Below are 21,979 nucleotides of genomic sequence, written 5' to 3'. Positions count from 1 at the left end.
GAAGGTGGGAAAAAGGGCTGCCTAAGTATGATCCCCAGAGAGAACGTTAGACAGCTGCCTCTGATTGGGAACCATACTCAACCAACAAAGAACTATGAACATAGATTTCCCACCCGAGTCACACCCTGACCTACCAAATAGAGAATTTAAAGGATCTCTAAGGTCGTGACATCTGTCAACCAAACTGATAGAACGAACAACCAGCCGGCTCGGGTAGCAAGCCTAGATTTTTGTCGGGATGATATCTTGTGGAAGGATGAAATAGTTTTAATAAATTCATAAAAATAACGTTTTTAATTTATATTAAAATATGTCAATCATTATTTGAATATGTTGGTGACCCATTGTATAAAAGTGAAGCCCTCAAAGCCATTGTTTGGAGGATATCTTGGCACGGTTTTCTGGCCCTCTACGAACACCCGTGCCAATATTTCCTCCAAACACCGGCTTCTCTGGCATTATCACTTAAACATACAATAAAGACTGACACTGAGAAGCAGCTAGCTAGCTAAAGCAGAATGACCTCACTGATACAGTGGAAATATACCACGGAACATGCTGTCAGTTTGGACAGAGTAATTTACCACAGAAAACCACCTAGAGAGCACCTCTGATACTTGAAAACACTGAAGGGGGGGAAGATAGACAAAGTGTGTAAAACACACATCCATCAGGTAGGTATAGTGGAAGGCAGCCTAATAGAGAGCCAGAGACTGTTAATAAACAAGGCCTGGCCAGGTGTCCGTCGGCCACGGGCTAATAGAAACATCCCATAGTGACAGGCAGGTAGCTAGACAGACAGACCAGGCAGGCAGCTAGGCAGGCAGGCAGGCAGGCAGACGGACCAGGCAGGCAGCTAGACAGACAGGCAGGCAGGCAGGCAGGCAGGCAGGCAGACAGGCAGGCAGGCAGGCAGGCAGACAGACAGACACAGGCAGGCTGACTGACCAGGCAGACAGCTAGGCAGGCAGGCTGACCAGGCAGGCAGCTAGACAGGCTGCTAGGTAGGCAGGCAGCAGGGGCCCTAGGGGCTCCAATCAGCTCCTGAATAATTTATAAAGGTAATGAAAGTGCCAAAGTGCTGAAGATGGAGGGAGGAATGGAGGATCTCCTCCCATTATAGACAAGTGATTGGTGAGTAATGGGCAGCGGTGGGACCGTCATTCACACTCACAACGGCTAATTAACTACGCTGTGTCAGTGTGAGAGACTGTGTGTGTGTGTGTGTGTGTGTGTGTGTGTGTGTGTGTGTGTGTGTGTGTGTGTGTGTGTGTGTGTGTGTGTGTGTGTGTGTGTGTGTGTGTGTGTGTGTGTGTGTGTGTGTGTGTGTGTGTGTGTGTGTGTGTGTGAGAGAGAGAGAGAGAGAGAGAGAGAGAGAGAGAGAGAGAGAGAGAGAGAGAGAGAGAGAGAGAGAGGGAGTTAAGAGTGTCTCAGAGTACACAGACAAAACGAGTATCGTAACGGATATGGACAATTTTCCAAATATGATTAGGACACAAGTATTTTTTGTAATTATCCGTGATCTGAGAAAAGTCATTTTCAGCTGGCAGCACACATCTCTCTTTCACTCAAACAGTGTGAAGGGCTGTGTGCTCCAAACAACTATTGGCTAGTTCATCTGTCTGTAAAGAAACAGGCGGGGTATCGGTTGAGCCAGCTGCAACGATTGGATTAGAATAAGCCGCTCTCCCTCTGCTCTCATTTCACCACACATAAAAACACGCGGTTCTGTTTCACTCAATCGCAGTCACCCGTCACAGGGCACGAGTCTCCCCTTCTCTAAACATTGTGTACGAAGCAGAATCCGCAGCTAGTCATTGTTGTTCAATCTAGTTACTTCCTGTTGACTTTGCTGAGGTTATATGGTGGTTTTGTCTGTCTACGTGGCCTTGTTTAGTATGCCCACTGTCTGTCCGTATAATTATTCCATTCCTGACAACATCTGTCGTTATATCGTGATCCAAACCCATACTTGCTTTGCTATTATTATTTATTCTCGCCCAGGCATGTTTACCGAAGCGACATATCATTAGAAAATGAAAAATGTTGCGGCATAAGTGTCAGTAGAGAGAAGTTTTGCTCCTCTGGAAAGTGCAACAATATACAGGGGCAAGCGAATTAGCCTTCCTTCATCTAAATCTGTGTCTGGAATAAATGCAGGCACTAGTAGCCAGCCATACATTAGGCTATTTATTAGCCTATTTCGTTGATAATTGAATAGGACTAAAGTAAGTTTTCATCTGTCGGGTCGTCTAACAATGTGTGTCAATGCGTGAAGGAACATAACGATACGCTCTGAGTGATAGCGCAGTAATGTGCACTGGAGGTTTAGACTTTACCAGCATTTAAAGCGCACGTCCAGGTTTTCCGATCAAGAGTAAATCTGATTCCGAGTATCAAGTGTGATAAAACGGATACGATCGGCACACCCCTAGTGTCTCTGTATGTGTGTGAGTGTGTGCAAATGGGTGTTGCTTTGTGTGTGTTGTGCGTCTGTGCGAGTGTGTGCATCTTCTAAACTACCTGTAAAGACCTGACTACCAGTGAGTGACGGCCAGCCAGCCAAAGGACCACCTCTGACACACTGTGACTGATGGAGAGTGCTGAGCAGGCAACCTAGCTAGCTAACTACCTCATTCCCCACCTCAGGTGACCTGGGCCTCTAAAGTCTACACAGGGGTCCTTCTTGGGCCAGAGGCGGGGGGTTGCTATGGCGACAAGTCACTCAGGCCCGAGGTCGAGGTAGGGGTTGAGGTGGATCAGATGGTCTCCTGTGACGTTTTTTTAAATGGTGTCGCCGCGTGGGGTGAATGGATATATGGGAATGGATGGATGGCCTGGCCTGGCTAGAGGAGGGTTAGAGTAGTGGCCTGGAGCTGTGACAAGACAGAGACTGAAAGGGGGATAGGGTTAGAGGGGTGAAGAACAAGACAATGGAGAAGAGCACTGACCGCTACAACTGGCTCACAACATGGACTGACTGCATGTAGGTGCCAAATAACATACACTGAATCAACATACTAAGGTGTGCGGCAGACAACATATGACAAGAGGTCTGTGACCTTTTCCAAGCCAAAAAAGTTGAAGTATGCAATAGCCTACCATTTGTTACGAAATAATAAGCATCAACTTTCACAATGCCGATCCCTTGTCACAGATAAACCTGTAACCAACCACGACGGTCCAGCAGAGACGTTGACCTGACCTCAGTCCAGACATCCCCCCCAACCGCAAACAGACAACAAGACAACAACTTAACTGGAAAAGCATTGTGATCACACTCCCATGTGAGTGTGCTCCACTTTCTCCTCCACTCCCTCTGCTCCAAAACATGTTGCAGCACCTCCTCTTCCTCCAGCCTCCTCTGCCACGACACGCGACACATCATCCTGGGCCAGAGCGATGTAAATAACGGGGAAAAAACGCGACGCTGGCCATCCGGATCCTTCCGCTCTGGGTACCTGTTCACTGCCTCATTCCACAGCACGTTTATATCACCGCCACCTACTGCGTTCTGCTAAGCCCCCCGAACCATGTCGCCCAATTAGTTCTGTGAAAGTGATACAACGTTCTTTCTGTTCTCCAAATGTGGCCAGCATGTGGCTCTCGTGGGGTTAATACTCTGTCTGCTTCTTTCTTTCTTTCTCTCTCTGTCTCTCACACACAAACCACATTCTAACAGGCATCAGCCCTAACACAGGATGGTTTAAACAGCCAATCCAAGACTGGAAAACTCCCCGCAGACCCCTCCTCTTATGGCTTCATCCCTCCCTCCCTCCCTAACTTTGTCTCTCTCTCTCCCCCTCCCTCCCTCCCTTAGTCTTGCTCCCTCTTTCTCGGTGCACCCCTCCTCCTGGGTGTCTGGGAGATTCATCAATCACCTCTGCTGACTGCTGGGCCGTGAAATTAGAATCAGGGAGAGGAGACCCCCCCACCCCAAACCCCACCCTCCGTCGACTGGGGGGCGCCGGGCGAGGCCACTAGGAGCAATAATGTCACAACCATGAGCACCCAGGCACTGTAACTGAGATAACAGAGACATCAATGACATCACACACACTATTGAACGTCCCTCAAATCCTAACACAGACCAACCCGTCTTGTGACTAACATATTGGTGGCATGTGTGGGCGAATGTGTCCCATATGGACAGAAAGAGAGAGAGAGAGAGAGAGAGAGAGAGAGAGAGAGAGAGAGAGAGAGAGAGAGAGAGAGAGAGAGAGAGAGAGAGAGAGAGAGAGAGGGGGGTGGGAGGGGGAGAAGGAGAGAGGAAGGGTGTTTATGTTTTTCTGATGACCTAAACGGGTCAAAGTGGTGTCCTCATCCTATGACATCACGGTGTGTTGACAAACTGCATGACAGACTTGACAGGCTTAATGATGACGAGTGAGGACCTTAGTGAAACAATGCGTGACGGAGGTTAACAAACAGGTGTTTGAACACGAATTGATCGATATCGTCACTTAATTCATTGTTCTACTGATGTTGGCGAATATCAGTGCAAAGGATGAAACTCCTCAAATCCACCTTAACTCCCAAAATTAAAACAAACAGTCCACTCACGTCTTGTAGCAGTTTCTCCAGGTTCTCCTGCAGCTCGTAAAAGTAGTGTGAGGTGATGCAACCCTCGCGGCTTTTATCCAGGCAGTCTCTGGACAGCTCTATGACCTGGTGGTGGATGAAGCTGAGGACCCCGTCGGCCAGGGGCATCACCTTGTCAGGAGCCGAGGATGATAGGAAGTCAGCCAGACGGTCCTCCATCTGAGCCGTGGCCTGGGGACGAGAGGGGGGAGAGTTGACTCACATATGCTCACCTTCCAGACAGCTCATAGGGAGCTTTATTACAATGGAAAAGCTCATTGAAGGACTGTCATAAAATGGGTTAAGATTTTAATTCTTGGTATTTCATTTCTGAATGTATTAATGTCAACTAAGTCAAAATAAACAAATGTTAAGACTGATATGAATGAATCATTCTTATGGAAAGGTACCTTGGGAAAGCGCTCCTTGTAGACATGGTTCATCATGACGATCTCATGGTCAAAGGAAATGGGTGAGCGACCAGGGCTGAAAAAAGACAAACATACAGAGCTATGAGAGGAGAACTAAGAGACTGTAGCTTGGTATTCTGGTCTACACCAGTCCTTAGAGACTGTAACTTGGTGGTCTGGTCTACAACAGTCCTGAGAGACGGTAAATTGATGGTCTGGTCTACATCAGTCCAGAGAGACTGTAACTTGGCGGTCTAGACTACACCAGTCCAGAGAGACTGTAGCTTGGCGGTCTGGTCTACACCAGTCCGGAGAGATTGTAGCTTGGTGTTCTGGTTTACACAAGTCCAGAGAGACTGTAGCTTAGTGGTCTGGTCTACACCAGCCCAGAGAGACTGTAGCATTGGGAGTCTAGACTACACTTGGTGGTCTGGTCGGCACCAGTCCAGAGAGACTGTAGCTTGGTGTTCTGGTTGACACAAGTCCAGAGAGACTGTAGCTTGGTGGTCTGATCTACACCAGCCCAGAGAGACTGTAGCTTGGAGGTCTAGACTACACTTGGTGGTCTGGTCTACACCAGTCCAGAGAGACTGTAGCTTGGGAGTCTAGTTTACATAAGTCCATAGAGACTATTTACATTTTACATTACATTACATTTAAGTCATTTAGCAGATACCAGAGCGACTGCATGGTAGTAACAATAGTGGGGGGTGGGGTGAGAGGGATTACTGAGGTGGTGTCTCCGGAAGGTGGTGATTGACTCCGCTGTCCTGGCGTCGTGAGGGAGTTTGTTCCACCATTGGGGGCCAGGGCAGCGAACAGTTTTGACTGGGCTGAGTATCCCTGGTAGGGAGCTGCAGGGCCTGATCAGAGCCTGGAGGTACTGAGGTGCAAGCTTGTAGCGGATGGAAGCCAGTGGACAACGGAGGAGTGAGCTCACCAGACGGGCATGAGTTGAAGGGTTTAATGGCACAGGCAGGGAGCCCAGCCAACAGCCAGTAATCCAGGCACCAGTAGGAACGGGATACTGGTTCTTGGCGCTCTGGGAGGATGGAGTTGTCAGGGAAGGCAGCTCCGTCTTGCCGAGGAGGTGGTGATCCGTCATCCACACTGATATGTCTGCCAGACATGCAGAGATGCGATTCGCCACCTGGTCAGAGGGGGAAAGGAGAAGATTAATTGTGTGTCATAGCAATGATAAGAGACCATGTGAGGTTATGACAGAGCCAAGTTGAAGAGGGGCCAAGAACAGAGCCCTGACACCAGTGGTGAGCTCTTAGGTCAGAAACACACAGTATCAAGGCAGAGGGAGAGGGCCAAGAACAGAGCCCTCGACATGGAGCAGAGGAGAGAGAGTTACATACAGAGGAGAGCAGTCTGAATGACTAGTCTTGAAACCTGACTGATTTGGATCACATTCAGAGAGAGATACATGGCCAAGGACGGCACGTTCAAGAGTTTTGTCTGTAATTGTTGACACAACTCTCGCAAGACGGAAGGGACGTAGCCAACAGGGATGAGTGAGCGAGGTGAGGTAAGGGAGAAGGTCTCCGGAAATGGTCTGGAGAAGAGAGGAGGGGATAGGGTCAAGCGGGCAGGTTGTTGGGCGGCCGGCCGTCACAAGACGCGAGATTTCATCTGGAGAGAGAGGGGAGAAAGAGGTCAGAGCATAGGGTAGGGCAGTGTGAGCTTAGCAAACGAGGATCGGATGGCTCATCTGCAGAGAGGGAGGAGGGGGGGGGGCGGAGGATTCAGGAGGGAGGAGAAGGTGGCAAAGAGCCAGGCAGAAAGTGGCTTTAGGCAGAGACAGAGGAGGAAAATGTGAGAGGAGGGAGTGAAAGGATGCCAGGTCCGCAGGGAGGCGTTCCGCCTGTTCGAGCCACGGAGCGGGGAGGGGAGGACCGAGCCGGCCTGGAGGATAGGGGACATAGAGAGTCAAGGGATGCAGAGAGGGAGGAGAGGAGGGTGGAGGCAGAATCTTTGAGGGAAGAGATGATAGGATGGAAGAGGAGAGAGTAGCCAGTCTGGCAGTGAGACTTGGAGGGGAGTTGCAATGAGGTTAGTGGAAGAACAGCATCTAGTAGAGATGAGGTCGAGCGTATTGCCTGTCTCAAAGGTAGACGTGGGGAGGTTAAAGTCAGAACTGTGAGAGGTGAGCCGTCCTCAGGAAAGGAGCTTATCAAGGCATCAAGCTCATTGATGAACTCTCCGAGGGAACCTGGAGGGCTCCCTGAGCTGCAGTACAGCATGACAGAAGTGAGCTCCAAGTCCCAAGGCACCAGTAGAGGGATACTGTGGATGGAGGGAGGTCAGGTCAGACAGAGAGGGCATGAGATACATTGAAGAGGATGACAGCTCTTAGGTCAGAAACACAGACATGGACATACATGGCTGCACACATACTGTATGTCACACACACATGAAGAGCTGATGGCTCTTGAGACCAGGCAGGGGATGTGTGCGTTATGTTCCTGACAGTGTGTCTGAGAGCCAGTCTGAGGACCCTATCTGTCTGTCAGGACTTCATCGAGGATTTCATACTGGTGGATGTCTATGGCTGGAAAGGTCAGTTCCCTGGGGAGCGTAATGTGTAGTGGTGATGGCTCATTTAGTCTGTGTGCATCAGCCCCTTCTCTCTCTCTCTCTCTCTCTCTCTCTCTCTCTCTCTCTCTCTCTCCATCTCGCTCTCCACATCAAAAGTCTGGCTAGCAGGAACAAATGGAGACAGCCATGACCTTTCTGTCTCTCACTCACACCACCACAGCAGAGAATAAACTGGGGGTTCTGTCTGAAGCAATGAGGCGACAATGAGACTCCCTTCTGAGACATGGTGTGTGAGTGAGAGAGAGACATTCCAATCTGAGCGGCTGTGTTATATAGCATTGTATTGGAAGCGGTGGGGGAATGTGTGGCCGGCACAAAATTGAATTTGGGGTCCACAGATGTGACTGTTTGTGAGTCATCTGTGTGTCGTGTGGAGGTGTGGTCATGTGACCAGGGGGATGAGGTATTGCCTATCGTCCTCCACCGACAGCTCGCTCATCTTATGAACCATTCTGTTGCCTATTACCCAGCATAATTGAATGAGATCACACTGAATATGACATATGAGGTCAACCTCACAGGAGCTGGAAGGTGAGCTTCTCAGAACATATTCGAATATCCTCTGCTTCTCTAACACACGCCTAACATACTAATTTAGTAGAACTGTCTGCTTATAAAATAAAACATATGCCAGTCATCCTCACGAACCGAGAGGAGAAACGTTCTCAGCTCTGAGTCCTGCCACACACCACTGTTCTTTTTTCTTTCTTAAATCACTCAGAAATACAATCGTAGCCATGCCACTGCTGCCACAGCAACCAAAAGGTTGGCTCCGACAGAGATTGATGCACAGTGGCTGCTTCATAAATACTCAAATATTTGAAGGATATTTTCCTTTGTCTGTGAGTGGAGTTGCTTTTGAGTGATATCTGACTTTATTGAGCCTCAGATCCAAACGAGCTGCTAATAGAATCATTAAGGTCCCGTGAATGACTAACATCAGACTGACAGCCTAGAAAAACGATGTTCATAAGTCATTTGAGAAAACGACCTTGAACACAGACTCAAATTATACTTGTGGGAGGAAAGGTTTTGGATCTACAGTGTAAGCCCGTGTGTTAATTTTTGAAATAAACTTTAACTTTGAAGACCGTTGAATCCTGTTGTCGCGATTCATTTATATACTGCAGCACAATACTATTTCTCTTAAAGGATTAGCGTTTTAGAAACGGGTGAATTGGCTTTTTAAACACTGATGTCAGATTACGTGAAACGGGTGCTCAAAAGATAAAGGTAGGGGATGATTAAGAGGACAAATGAAGTGAATCAGAGCGAGAGAGAGGAGAGAGAGAGAGAGAGAGAGAGAGAGAGAGAGAGAGAGAGAGAGAGAGAGAGAGAGAGAGAGAGAGAGAGAGACAGAGAGAGACAGAGAGACAGAGAGAGAGAGAATAACATTGCCCCAACACCAGTGAGGCATGCGACTGAGGAAATGAAGGACCTAATTGACCGTGACAGAGAAGAGGCTGGGCAGGGAGGGGTGTGTGTGTGTGTGTGTGTGAGGGGCAGGGAGGGGTGTGTGTGTGTGTGTGTGAGGGGCAGGGAGGGGTGTGTGTGTGTGTGTGAGGGGCAGGGAGGGGTGTGTGTGTGTGTGTGAGGGGCAGGGAGGGGGTGTGTGTGTGTGTGAGGGGCAGGGAGGGGTGTGTGTGTGTGTGTGTGTGTGAGGGGCAGGGAGGGGTGTGTACAGTGCCTTGCAAAAGTATTCATCCCCTTTGGCATTTTTCCTATTTTGTGACATTACAACCTGTCATTTAATAAATAGATTTTTATTTGGATTTCATGTAATGGGCACAAAATAGTCCAAATTGGTTAAGTGGAATGAAAAAATTACTGAAAATTGGTGCGTGCATATGTACTCACCCCCTTTGCTATGAAGCCCCTAAATAAGATCTAGTGCAACCAATAACATTCAGATGTCACATAATTAGTGAATTAAAGTCCACCTGTGTGCAATCTAAGTGTAACATGATCTGTCACATTATCTCAGTATATATATATACACCTGTTCTGAAAGGCCCCAGAGTCTGCAACAACACTAAGCAAGGGGCACCATGAAGACCAAGGAGCTCTCCAAACAGGTCAGGGACAAAGTTGTGGAGAAGTACAGATCAGGGTTGGGTTATCAGAAACTTTGAACATCCCACGGAGCACTATTAAATGGAAAGAATATGGCATCACAACTAACCTGAGAGAGGGCCGCCCAACAAAACTCAAGGACCAGGCAAGGAGAGCATTAATCAGAGAGACAACAAAGAGACCAAAGATAAGCCTGAAGGAGCTGCAAAGCTCCACAGCGGAGATTGGAGTATCTGTCCATAGGACCACTTTAAGCCGCACACTCCACAGAGCTGGGCTTTACGGAAGAGTGGCCAGAAAAAAAGCCATTGCTTAAAGAGAAAATAAGCAAACACGTTTGCCAAAAGGTGCCTAGGAGACTCCCCAAACATATGGAAGAAGGTACTCTGGTCAGAAGAGACTAAAATTGAGCTTTGGAGGTTCTGTCACACCCTGACCTTATTTATCTTTGTATTCTTTATTATTTTGGTTAGGTCAGGGTATGACGAGGGTGGTATGTGTTTTTTGTCTTGTCTAAGGTTCTTTGTATATCGGTTCTTTGTATATCGTTATGACGAATGTGACAGGATCACCTTCCATGACCCTAAGCATACTGCTAAAGCACCACTCAAGTGGTTTAAGGGAAAACATTTAAACGTCTTGAAATGGCCTAGTCAAAGCCCAGACCTCAATCCAATTGAGAACCTGGGGTATGACTTAAAGATTGCTGTACACCAGCGGAACCCATCCAACTTGAAGGAGCTGGAGCAGGATGCCTTGAAGAATGGGCAAAAATCCCAGTGGCTAGATGTGCCAAGCTTATAGAGACATACCCCAAGAGACTTGCTGCTGTAATTGCTGCAAAAGGTGGCTCTACAAAGTATTGACTTTGGGGGGGGGTGAATAGTTACTTTCAAGTTCTGTTTTTTTTCGTCTTATTTCTTGTTTGCTACACAATAAAACTTATTTTGCATTGTCAAAGTGGTAGACATGTTGTGTAAATCAAATGATACAAACCCCTAAACATTTTAAACTCCAGGTTGTAAAGGCAACAAAATAGGAAAAACGCCAAGGGGGGTGAATACTCTCACAAGCCACTGTATGTTTGTGTGTGTGGGCACCTCAGAGCCAAATTCACCCCAGAGCCCCATTCGATGAGACGCTAATGACATGGGTAATACATTCAACAAGGTGACACCCAAAATGAAGGGCTGAGCTGCTGAGGGAAGGGTAGAAGTGTTTAATTAAATACACCGTCTTTGACTGTGTGTGTGTGTGTGTGTGTGTGTGTGTGTGTGTGTGTGTGTGTGTGTGTGTGTGTGTGTGTGTGTGTGTGTGTGTGTGTGTGTGTGTGTGTGTGTGTGTGTGTGTGTGTGTGTGTGTGTGTGTGTGTGTGACTGTCTCTGTCTGTGAGGCTCTGTGCTGCTCATTAAAACAAGACCCACCACTGGGTATGACAAGCCTATGATGGATGAACATGTTGAGATTATTTCTACAACTCCAGAAGAATGAGAGTGGGAAGAGAAAGAGAGAGGGAAAGAGAGAAAGATGGAGAAAGAGAGAGAGAGAGAGAGAGAGAGAGAGAGAGAGAGAGAGAGAGATAAAGAGATGGATAGAGAGAGAGAGAGAGAAACAGAGGAAGAGGTAGAGAGATAGGAAGGACATGAGAATAAGCACTGCAGTCATCACTCTCAGCATGGCTGGTAATAAGGCCATGAAATTAACATATGATTGCTTCTTTCTTTAATCTTAATTAGCTGGTCTGAGACTCAGCTTTCTCCCTCCCTCCCACCCTCCCCCTCCCCCTCCCTCCCTCCCCCTCCCTCCCCCTCCCTCCCTCCTTTCCCTCCCTCCCTCCCTCCCTCCCTCCCGGGATGTGCATCTTTCCCTTTCAAGACGATTCGATACGGATCTAGATACATGGGCTCTGATCAAATACAGGAACGATACGTTATAGTCTGAAATGATTTGATGCGATTCGGTTCGATGAGATACGATTTGATGCAGTAACATTTGATGCACAAACACATTCGTTTTCCATTCTAAATTAAAATTTGCTGCTGAGCTGGATCTGTCTGAGCTGACTTCTGTGTGTGTGTGTGTGTGTGTGTGTGTGTGTCTATGGTGTATGTGCCATGCAGGCACCTGAGCTGAGCCATAAAGGAGACTAGGCATCTACCACCCCACTATCACACACACACTTTGGTTCTGAAATCACCATGAACCACTAAGTAACTTGTCATTTTTGCAGATTAAGTGTTTGGGTTAGTAATGTATCAATATATATCATTTAAAAAGTAGCTATGACATAGCCAATGAATACCAGTACGGACACTCATTTAAGGCTTTTTCTTTATTTTTACTATTTTCTACATTGAAGACATCAAAACTATAAAATAACACATATGGAATCATGTAGTAACTGCAAAGTAGCTACCATTTGCATTGATGACAGCTTTCCACACTCTTGGCATTCTCTCAACCAGCTTCATGAGGTAGACACCTGGAATGCTTTTCCAACAGTCTTGCTTTTCCTTCACTTTGAGGTCCAAATCATCCCAAACCATCTCAATTGGGTTGAGGTCGGGAGATTGTGGAGGCCAGGTAATCTGATGCAGCACTCCATCACCCAATTCAATTCAATTCAAGGTGCTTTATTGGCATGGTAAACATTTGTTAACATTGCCAAAGCAAGTGAAGTAGATAATATACAAAAGTGAAATAAACAATAAAAACGAACAGTAAACATTACACTCACAGAAGTTCCAAAAGAATAAAGACATTGCAAATGTCATCTTATGTATATATACAGTGTTGTAACGATGTGCAAGTGGTTAAAGTGCAAAAGGGGAAATAAATAAACATAAATAAACATAAATATGGGTTGCATTTACAATGGTATTTGTTAATCACCGGTTTCCCTTTTCTTGTGGCAACAGGTCACAAATCTTGCAGCTGTGATGGCACACTGTGGAATTTCACCCAGTGGATATTGGGTTTGTTTTCAAATTCTTTGTGGTTCTGTGTAATCAGAGGAAGATATGTGTCTCTAATATAGTCATACATTTGGCAGGAGGTTAGGAAGTGCAGCTCAGTTACCACCTCATTTTGGGGGCAGTGTGCACATAGTCTGTCTTCTCTTGAGAGCCAGGTCTGCCTACGACGGCCTTTTTCAATAGCAAGGCTATGCTCACTGAGTCTGTACATAGTCAAAGCTTTCCTTAAGTTTGGGTCAGTCACAGTGGTCAGGTATTCTGTCACTGTGTACTCTCTGTTTAGGGCCAAATAGCATTCTATTTTGCTCGTTTTTTTTGTTAATTCTTTCCAATGTGTCAAGTAATGATCTTTTTGTTTTCTCATGATTTGGTTGGGTCTAATTGTATTGCTGTCCTGGGGCTCTGTGGGATCTGTTAGTGTTCGGACCAGCTTGCTTAGGTGACTGTTCTCCAGGTTCATCTCTTTGTAGGTGATGGCTTTGTTATGGAATGTTTGGGAATCGCTTCCTTTTAGGTGGTTGTAGAATTTAGCGGCTATTTTCTAAATTTGGATAATTACATTTACATACATTTACATTTAAGTCATTTAGCAGACGCTCTTATCCAGAGCGACTTACAAATTGGTGCATTCACCTTATGACATCCAGTGGAACAGTCACTTTACAATAGTGCATCTAAATCTTAAAGGGGGGGGGGGGGTGAGAGGAATTACTTATCCTATCCTAGGTATTCCTTAAAGAGGTGGGGTTTCAGGTGTCTCCGGAAGGTGGTGATTGACTCCGCTGTCCTGGCGTCGTGAGGGAGTTTGTTCCACCATTGGGGGGGCCAGAGCAGCGAACAGTTTTGACTGGGCTGAGCGGGAGCTGTACTTCCTCAGTGGTAGGGAGGCGAGCAGGCCAGAGGTGGATGATAATTAGCGGGTATCGGCATAATTCTGCTCTGCATGCATTATTTGGTGTTTGACATTGTACACAGAGGATATTTTTGAAGAATTCTGCAGGCAGAGCCTCAATTTGGTGTTTATCCAATTTTGTGAATTCTTGGTTGGTGAGTGGGCCCCAGACCTCACAACCATAAAGGGCAATGGGTTCCATTGCCAGATCCTAATTGGTATGTTGAATTTTATGTTCCTTTTGATGCCCTTCTTGCCTTGTCTCTCAGATCGTTCACAGCTTTGTGGAAGTTACCTGTAGCGCTGATGTTTAGGCCATGGTTTGTATAGTTTTTTGTGTGCTCTAGGTTAATGGTGCCTAGATGGAATTTCTATTTGTGGTCCTGGCGACTGTACCTTTTTTGGAACACCATTATTTTGAGATTTACTGTCAGGGCCCAGGTCTGGCAGAATCTGTGCAGAAGATCTAGGTGCTGCTGTATGCCTTCCTTGGTTGGTGACAGAAGCACCAGATCATCAGCAAACAGTAGGCATTTTACTTCAGATTCTAGTAGGGTGAGGCCGGCTGCTGCAGACAGTTCTAGTGCTCTCGCCAATTCGTTGATATACAGTATATGTTGAAGAGGGTGGGGCTCACTCTCCTTCTTAGTCAAATAGCCCTTACACATCCTGGAGGTGTGTTCTATCCGCCATCACTTCATATTTCAGCATGATAATGCAAGCCCCAAAGTCTCAAGGATCTGTACACAATTATTGTAAGCTATAAATATGCCAGTTCTTCCATGGCCTGCGTACTAACCAGACATGTCACCCGTTGATGTCACGACTTCTGCTGAAGTCGAAGCCTCTCCTTGTTCGGGCGGTGCTAGGCGGTCGACGTCACTGGTCTTCTTGCCATCATTGATCCATTTTTCATTTTCCATTGGTTTTGTCTTGTTTTCATACACACCTGGTTTCAATCCCATTCATTACCTGTTGTGTATTTAACCCTCTGTTTTCCCTCATGTCTTTGTCAGAGATTGTTTTATGTTCAGTATTCGTGTTTTGTATTTTGGTGCGCGACGGGTCCTCATACCCACTTAGTTTTATTGTATTTCATGGTTTTGGAGTGTTTTAAGTTATTAAACTACTCCATTCCACCAAGTTTTGATTCTCCTGCGCCTGACTTCCCTGCCACCTATACACATGACTGTGACAGTTGAGCATGTTTGTGATGCTCTGGATAGACAGCATGTTCCAGTTCCCGCCGATATCCAACAACTTCCCACAGCTATTGAAGAGGAGTGGCACAACATCCCACAGGCCACAATCAACAGCCTGAGGCAAATGGTGGTCACACCAGATACTGATTTTCTGATCAACACCCCTACCAACAGATGCATATTTGTATTCCCAGTCATGTGAAATCCATAAATGTATTTCAATTTAATTAATTGAATGATATATGAACTGTAACAGTAAAATCTGTGAAAGTGTCGCATGTTGCCTTTATATTTTTATTCCGTATACATACAGTATTTTGTCAACTAATTATCACGCAGGCCATTTTAGCATTTGAATGCTGAAGTTACAGCAAGATTGTCACACCCTGACCATAGTTTGCTTTGTATGTTCTATGTTTTGTTTGGTCAGGGTGTGATCTGAGTGGGCATTCTATGTTGGATGTCTTGTTTGTCTGTTTCTGTGTTTGTGCCTGATATGGTTCTCAATCAGAGGCAGGTGTTAGTCATTGTCTCTGATTGGGAGCCATATTTAAGTAGCCTGTTTTGTGTTGGGTTTTGTGGGTGATTGTTCCTGTCCTTGTGTTTGTTACACCAGATAGGGCTGCTTTCGGTTTTTCACTTTTCTTGTTTTTGTATATTGTTCTATTTTCATCTATCTAAATAACCACGTTGTGTTTTGGTCCACCTCTCCTTCAACGGGGTGGCAGGATAGCCTAGTGGTTAGAGCATTGGACTAGTAACCGAAAGGTTGCAAGTTCAAATCCCCGAGCTGACAAGGTACAAAATCTGTCGTTCTGCCCCTGATCAGGCAGTTAACCCACTGTTCCTAGTCTGTCATTGAAAATAAGAATTTGTTCTTAAAACCTGTTAAGCCTACCCCTTACTTTTTCAAACATTCTGTTAAAAATCGTGCAACATTTCAGCGTCCTGCTGCTCATGCCAGGAATATAGTATATGCATATGATTAGTATGTGTGGATAGAAAACACTCTGGCGTTTCTAGAACTGGTTAAATCACGGCTGTGACTATTACAGAGCGGGTGTTCCATCGAAAAGCGCAAGAAAAACTGATCACCGAAAACTGGGAAAAATATCCATCCGCCACTTGCATGTATTGTCTATGGGGAAGCAAATTACATGGGGCTGAGATTGCAAGTCCTACAGCTTCCACACGATGTTGCCAGTCTTGTCAATTGCCTGGGCTTTGTTTCTTGGTCAAACGAGTAAGAGAGAGCCCATTCCTTCCGGTCTCCGACAGGATGTTTTGGAGGAGAAATTTCCGAACATGATTTGAAGACGTGGAGCTATTCAATACACATCGCCCCGTGATCAATTTGATAGATTATTGACGTTTACTAATACCTAAAGTTGGATTACAAAAGTATTTCGAAGTGTTTTGTGAAAGTTTATCGTCAACTTTTTTAATAAAAAAAAATGACGTTGCATTTTAAAACAGTGTTTTTTCCTGGATCACACACTTTTCATAGATCGATATTTAGGGTATATATGGACCGATTTAATCGAAAAAAAGACCCAATAGTGATGTTTATGGGACATCTAGGAGTGCCAACAAAGAAGCTCGTCGAAGGTAATGAATGTTTTAGATTTTATTTCTGCGTTTTGTGTAGCGCCGGCTATGCTAATTATTTTGTTTACGTCTCCTTCAGGTATTTCGGGGTGTTGCATGCTATCAGATAATAGCTTCTCATGCTTTCGCCGAAAAGCATTTTAAAAATCTGACTTGTTGGCTGGATTCACAACGAGTGTAGCTTTAATTCAGTACCCTGCATGTGTGTTTTAATGAACGTTTGAGTTTTAACGAGTGTTATTAGCATTTAGCGTAGCGCATTTGCATTTCCAGATGGCACGCCTGCGTGTCGGGTGCGCTTAAGAGGTTAACTGACTTGCCTAGTAAAATAAAGGTAAAAAAATTAAATTAAAAAAAACAGATGAATCCTGTGACAGAATCACCCACCACAACAGGACCAAGCAGCGTGGTGACAAGCAGCAACAGCAGGAGAAGCAGCCAGCATCACAAGACTCATGGACTTGGGAGGACGAGTTGGACGGAAAAGGACCCTGGGCAGAGCCAGGGGAATATCGCCGCCCCAAAGCAGAGCTGGAGGCAGCGAAAGCAGAGAGGCGGCATTACGAGGAGCAGGAGAGGCAGCGATGTCAGGATTTCGGGACATGGGAGCAGAATCTGGACTACACAACTTGGGAAGAGATAGACAGGTGGGCGGTCGACCCAGGGAGAGTGCCGGAGCCTGCCTGGGATTCGATGGAGCAGTGCGAGGAAGGTTACAGGAGAATGAGGTTGGTGAAGCGAGCACGGAGCCGCCAGAGCTGCCAGTCTGCAAGGAGCCGCCAGAGCTGCCAGTCTGCAAGGAGCCGCCAGAGCTGCCAGTCTGCAAGGAGCCGCCAGAGCTGCCAGTCTGCAAGGAGCCGCCAGAGCTGCCAGTCTGCAAGGAGCCGCCAGAGCTGCCAGTCTGCATGGACCAGCCAGAGCCGCCAGTCTGCATGGACCAGCCAGAGCCGCCAGTCAGCATGGAGCAGCCAGAGCCGCCAGTCAGAATGGAGCAGCCAGAGCCGCCATTCAGCTTGGAGCAGCCAGAGCCGCCAGTCAGCCAGGATCCGCCAGAGCCATCAACCTGCCTGAGCTTCCTCTCAGTCCTGAGCTTCCTCTCAGTCCTGAGCTTCCTCTCAGTCTTGAACTACCCTTCAGTCTTGAGCTACTCCCCAGTCCCGAGCTGTCCCTCAGTCCGGAGCTGCCACTCAGTCCAGTGGGGCCCTTGGTTAGGGTTACTAGGCCAAGGTTGGCGGTGAGGGTTGCCAATCTAAGGACGCGAATTAAGCGGACTAATACTTTGTTGGAGTGGGGTCTACGTCCCGTGCCGGAGCCGCCACCGCGGACAGACGCCCACCCGGACCCTCCCCTATGGGTTTAGGTGTGCGGCCGGGAGTCCGCACCTTGGGGGGGGGTTCTGTCACGCCCTGGTCTTAGTATTTGTGTTTTCTTTATTATTTTGGTCAGGCCAGGGTGTGACATTGGTTATTTATGTGGTGTGTTTTGTCTTGGGGTTTTTGTAGGTTGTGGGATTGTGGTGTAGTATAGTTGTCTAGAAAAGTCTATGGTTGCCTGGAGTGGTTCTCAATCAGAGGCAGGTGTTTACCGTTGTCTCTGATTGGGAACCATATTTAGGCAGCCATATTCTTTGAGTGTTTCGTGGGTGATTGTTCCTGTCTCTGTGTTTGTTTGCACCAGATAGGGCTGTTTCGTTTTTTCACATGACGTTTATTGTTTTTGTATTGTTCGTCATTATCTTTATTAAAGATGTATGAAGATAACCACGCTGCATTTTGGTCCTCCTCTCTTTCACCGGAAGAAAACCTTAACAAAGATCAAGAACACGCCGCCTACCTCGCGTTGGTCAGGGTGCGAAGCTGGGCACAGAGTGCAGTTTAACTAGGCTACTGATATTGGCTGGGGTTGTAGCACAGTTACATGAAGTTTGGCACTGAAGGGGAGGACACATCAGTTGTCCTATTTTCGAAAGGTAGAAAGAATGTAATATAAGCAAAAAGAATGTGTGAACCGGCGAGTTGTAACGTTTGATTTTCTGACCCGTTGTAGTGGTGACACGTCATTCAGGGTTTTGAGCCCCACCTGCATGTTATTTTGCCATTAATATGTGTCACATATCAGTTTGCAAACAATGTCCCCAAAAAATAATTGGAGCAACATCCAAACATGGTCTCTTTTTTGCTTTCTTGAGTAAGGCAGCTCCAAAATGCAGGTGTTTAAGCCCAGCTCAGTGCTTTCTGTGGTGGTGGGGCGGCCAGCAATAATATAGAGTGTAGGTGGACAAAATATGCCCACAAATTGTGTGCTGCTGCATAAATGATGTAATATGCCAGGGAGAGATGCATACTGTAGCTAAGAAAGTAATACTAAGTGTATGTTGTGTAGTAAGCTGCTAGTAGCCCATGTGCCTCACCCTAATCATTTGGCCCCTTTCCCCTTTATAACTTAGCCTAGTGTTCTGATATGGTGGTGCACTTGTAGCCTTTAGCCTGTTTTGGGAATTCTATCACTGTACAAATGGTTATATTGATTACGTCCGTCTTAGCTTGCTCATTAATGTCTTACTCAAAATGACGGATTACCTCATTGTTCCCTTATTCCATAGTTTGTCCATCTCAATTGTCAGAAGAAACTACATTTTTTTTATGAAAGTCAGCCATATCAGCTATGTTTTTTTTTTCAAATTAAAGGCAGTAAACGAGGCTGAATGAACTGTTTTGCGGCCACACAAGGCTCCACTGATAGCCAGGTGTAGCAGTGTTAAGAATTCACAACAGACAGTATCTGCTGTATAGACTGTTCTCATTGGTTAGAAACTCACACCCAAGCCATCTCTCCCTGGTACCTTCCAGTCAAACCATAGCCATCTCCCTCACATGAATGAATGTGGCCAAAGGCATCGTAAATCTACTGTCAGCATTAAGCCCCAGAGGCCCACTCTCAGTTCACACAGACACAATATAGTTTTTTAAGAACCCCTTATTCTGTTGCATAAAACAAAATTTTGATGCAATAACAGTATTATAAAATAATCTTTGAATTTCACCCACAACAACATGCATTAAAAAAAGGGAATTTTCCCCACCAAGATTTACATGCTAAAATCGTCACTGGATCGATGCATACTTCCTTTGGATTGGTTTGGGGTCCGCAGCTCGATGCACTTGTATCTTAAACATTTGAATCAGGGGCCGATGCGTATCGTGAATTGTTGCATCCCTAGCTTTCTCTCGCTCGTTCCTTCACACTCTCTCCCTCACTTCATCTGCCTTGTAGCACTCTTTCCCTCTCCTCATCTGCCTTTTAGCACTCTTGCCCTCACCTCATCTGCCTTGTAAGCACTCTTTCCCTCACCTCATCTGCCTTGTAAGCACTCTTTCCCTCACCTCATCTGCCTTGTAGCACTCTTTCCCTCACCTCATCTGCCTTGTAGCACTCTTTCCCTCACCTCATCTGCCTTGTAGCACTCTTTCCCTCACCTCATCTGCCTTGTAGCACTCTTTCCCTCACCTCATCTGCCTTGTAGCACTCTTTCCCTCACCTCATCTGCCTTGTAAGCACTCTTTCCCTCACCTCATCTGCCTTGTAGCACTCTTTCCCTCACCTCATCTGCATTGTAGCACTCTTTCCCTCACCTCATCTGCCTTGTAGCACTCTTTCCCTCACCTCATCTGCATTGTAGCACTCTTTCCCTCACCTCATCTGCCTTGTAGCACTCTTTCCCTCACCTCATCTGCCTTGTAGCACTCTTTCCCTCACCTCATCTGCCTTGTCGCACTCTTTCCCACCCGTTCTCTCTCTTTATTTCTATAGCAATCACCCTCTTTGAAGCTCCTTCATCCTTCTCTCACTATCTCTTTCACCCCCTAAAGCCTCACTCTCCCCTACCATTCTCCCTCTCTCTCTCCATCACTGCCCATCTCTCTCCTTCATCAGACGATTCATCCTTGCTGAGGCATACAGTAAAGTCATACAGCAGGGATAGTCATTTGTAAACGGCTAGTAATGCCTTTCCCTCATACCTCATCTGATATTTATACATCTCATTCCTATAGCCTGAGTGGCAGGCAAGCCCCTTGAGAGCACATTCAGATAGAGATACGGCCTAGCAGGAGGGGAACGGCTAGGCCTCTGTCTCATCGAGTCATCTTAACACTAAACCGCATCTCTCTAAGTGAGACGTGTATCTCTCAAATCATACCAACAGAGCCATTTTCTGTTCTCCATTCATGAGGATAGAGTGAGATGAAAGCAGTGTGTTCTAAATCCACACAGATGAAGGGGACGATACAAGAAGAGAAGAGAGGAGAGGGGGTGTAGAGATGAGATATGTCTGCTGCTAAGGCAGAAAGTTTGGGACTTTCAGTAGCTAGTCTGTTTGATGTTTAGCTTTAGAAAGGAGGGGTAACTGAATGCAGAGACAGGAGCCAGGGGAGGAGGAGGAGAAGGTGGAGAAGGAGGAGAAGGGAGGGGATTAAGACAGTTGCAGGTCATAACAGAATAGAGCAGGACAGGGAGGCACAGCTGAACTGCTGATCAGCTGAAATGTCACCAGTTCTGGCACCTCAGAACTCAGAGAGCACAGTGTCAGTGACAGATTCACTGAATGAGATATATACACTATATATACACATAAGTATGTGGACACCCCTTCACATTTGTTGATTCGGCTATTTCAGCCACACCGTTGCTGAAAGGTGTCTAAAATCGAACACACAGCCATGCAATCTCCATAGACAAACATTGGCAGTAGAATGGCCTTACTGAAGAGCACAGTGACTTTCAATGTGGCACCGTCATAGGATGCCACCTTTCCAACAATCAGCTTGTCAAAATTCTGCTCTGCTAGTGCTGCTCCAGTCAACTGTAAGTGCTGTTATTATGAAGTGGAAACGTCTAGGAGCAACAACGGCTCAGCCGCAAAGTGGTAGGCCACACAAGCTCACAGAACGGGACCGCTGAGTGCTGAAGCGCGTAGTGTGTCCTTGGTTACAACACTCACTATCGAGTTCCAAACTGCCTCTGGAAGCAACATCAGTACAATAACTGTTCATCGGGAGCTTCATGAAATGGGTTTCCATGGCAGCACACAAGTCTAAGATCACCATGCGCAATGCCAAGCATCGGCTGGAGTGGAATAAAGCTCGCCGCCATTGGAAACACATTCTCTGGAGTGATGAGTCACATTTTACCATCTGGCTAGTCCAACGGACAAACCTGGGTTTGACGGATGCCAGGAGAACACTACCTGCCCGAATGCATAGTTCCAACTGTAAAGTGGGGCTGTTTTTCATGGTTTGGGCTAGGCCCCTTAGTTCCAGTCAAGGGAAATCTTGACACTACAGCATACAATGACATTCTAGAAAATTCTGTGCTTCCAACTTTGTGGCAACAGTTTGGGGAAGGCCCTTTCCTATGTCAGCATGACCATACCCCCGTGCACAAAGCAAGGTCCATACAGAAATGGGTTGTCGAGATCAGTGTGGAAGAACTTGACTGGTCTGCACAGAGCCCTGACCTTAACCCCACCAAACCCCTTTTGGATGAATTGGAACGCAGACTGAGAGCCAGGACTAATCGCCAAACATCACTGCCCGACCTCACTAATGCGCTTGTGACTGAATGGAAGCAAGTCCC

The 21,979-nt window shown here is 46.5% G+C and overlaps 1 protein-coding gene across 1 annotated transcript in view; it reads right to left on the bottom strand.

Annotated features, from left to right (window-relative positions):
* Positions 1 to 21,979, bottom strand: part of LOC124038006 (microtubule-associated serine/threonine-protein kinase 2-like) — a 170,438-nt gene that overhangs the window by 22,497 nt on the left and 125,962 nt on the right. The window contains 2 exon segments of the mRNA XM_046353356.1: positions 4,564 to 4,773; positions 4,992 to 5,067. Of these exon segments, the coding sequence (XP_046209312.1) occupies positions 4,564 to 4,773; positions 4,992 to 5,067 (286 nt within the window).

This window comes from Oncorhynchus gorbuscha, linkage group LG06, assembly GCF_021184085.1.
Source record: "Oncorhynchus gorbuscha isolate QuinsamMale2020 ecotype Even-year linkage group LG06, OgorEven_v1.0, whole genome shotgun sequence".
In the NCBI taxonomy this organism is placed as follows: domain Eukaryota; kingdom Metazoa; phylum Chordata; class Actinopteri; order Salmoniformes; family Salmonidae; genus Oncorhynchus; species Oncorhynchus gorbuscha.
Note: the sequence above shows the minus strand (reverse complement) of the source record. Positions and strands in the feature narration are given on the sequence as shown.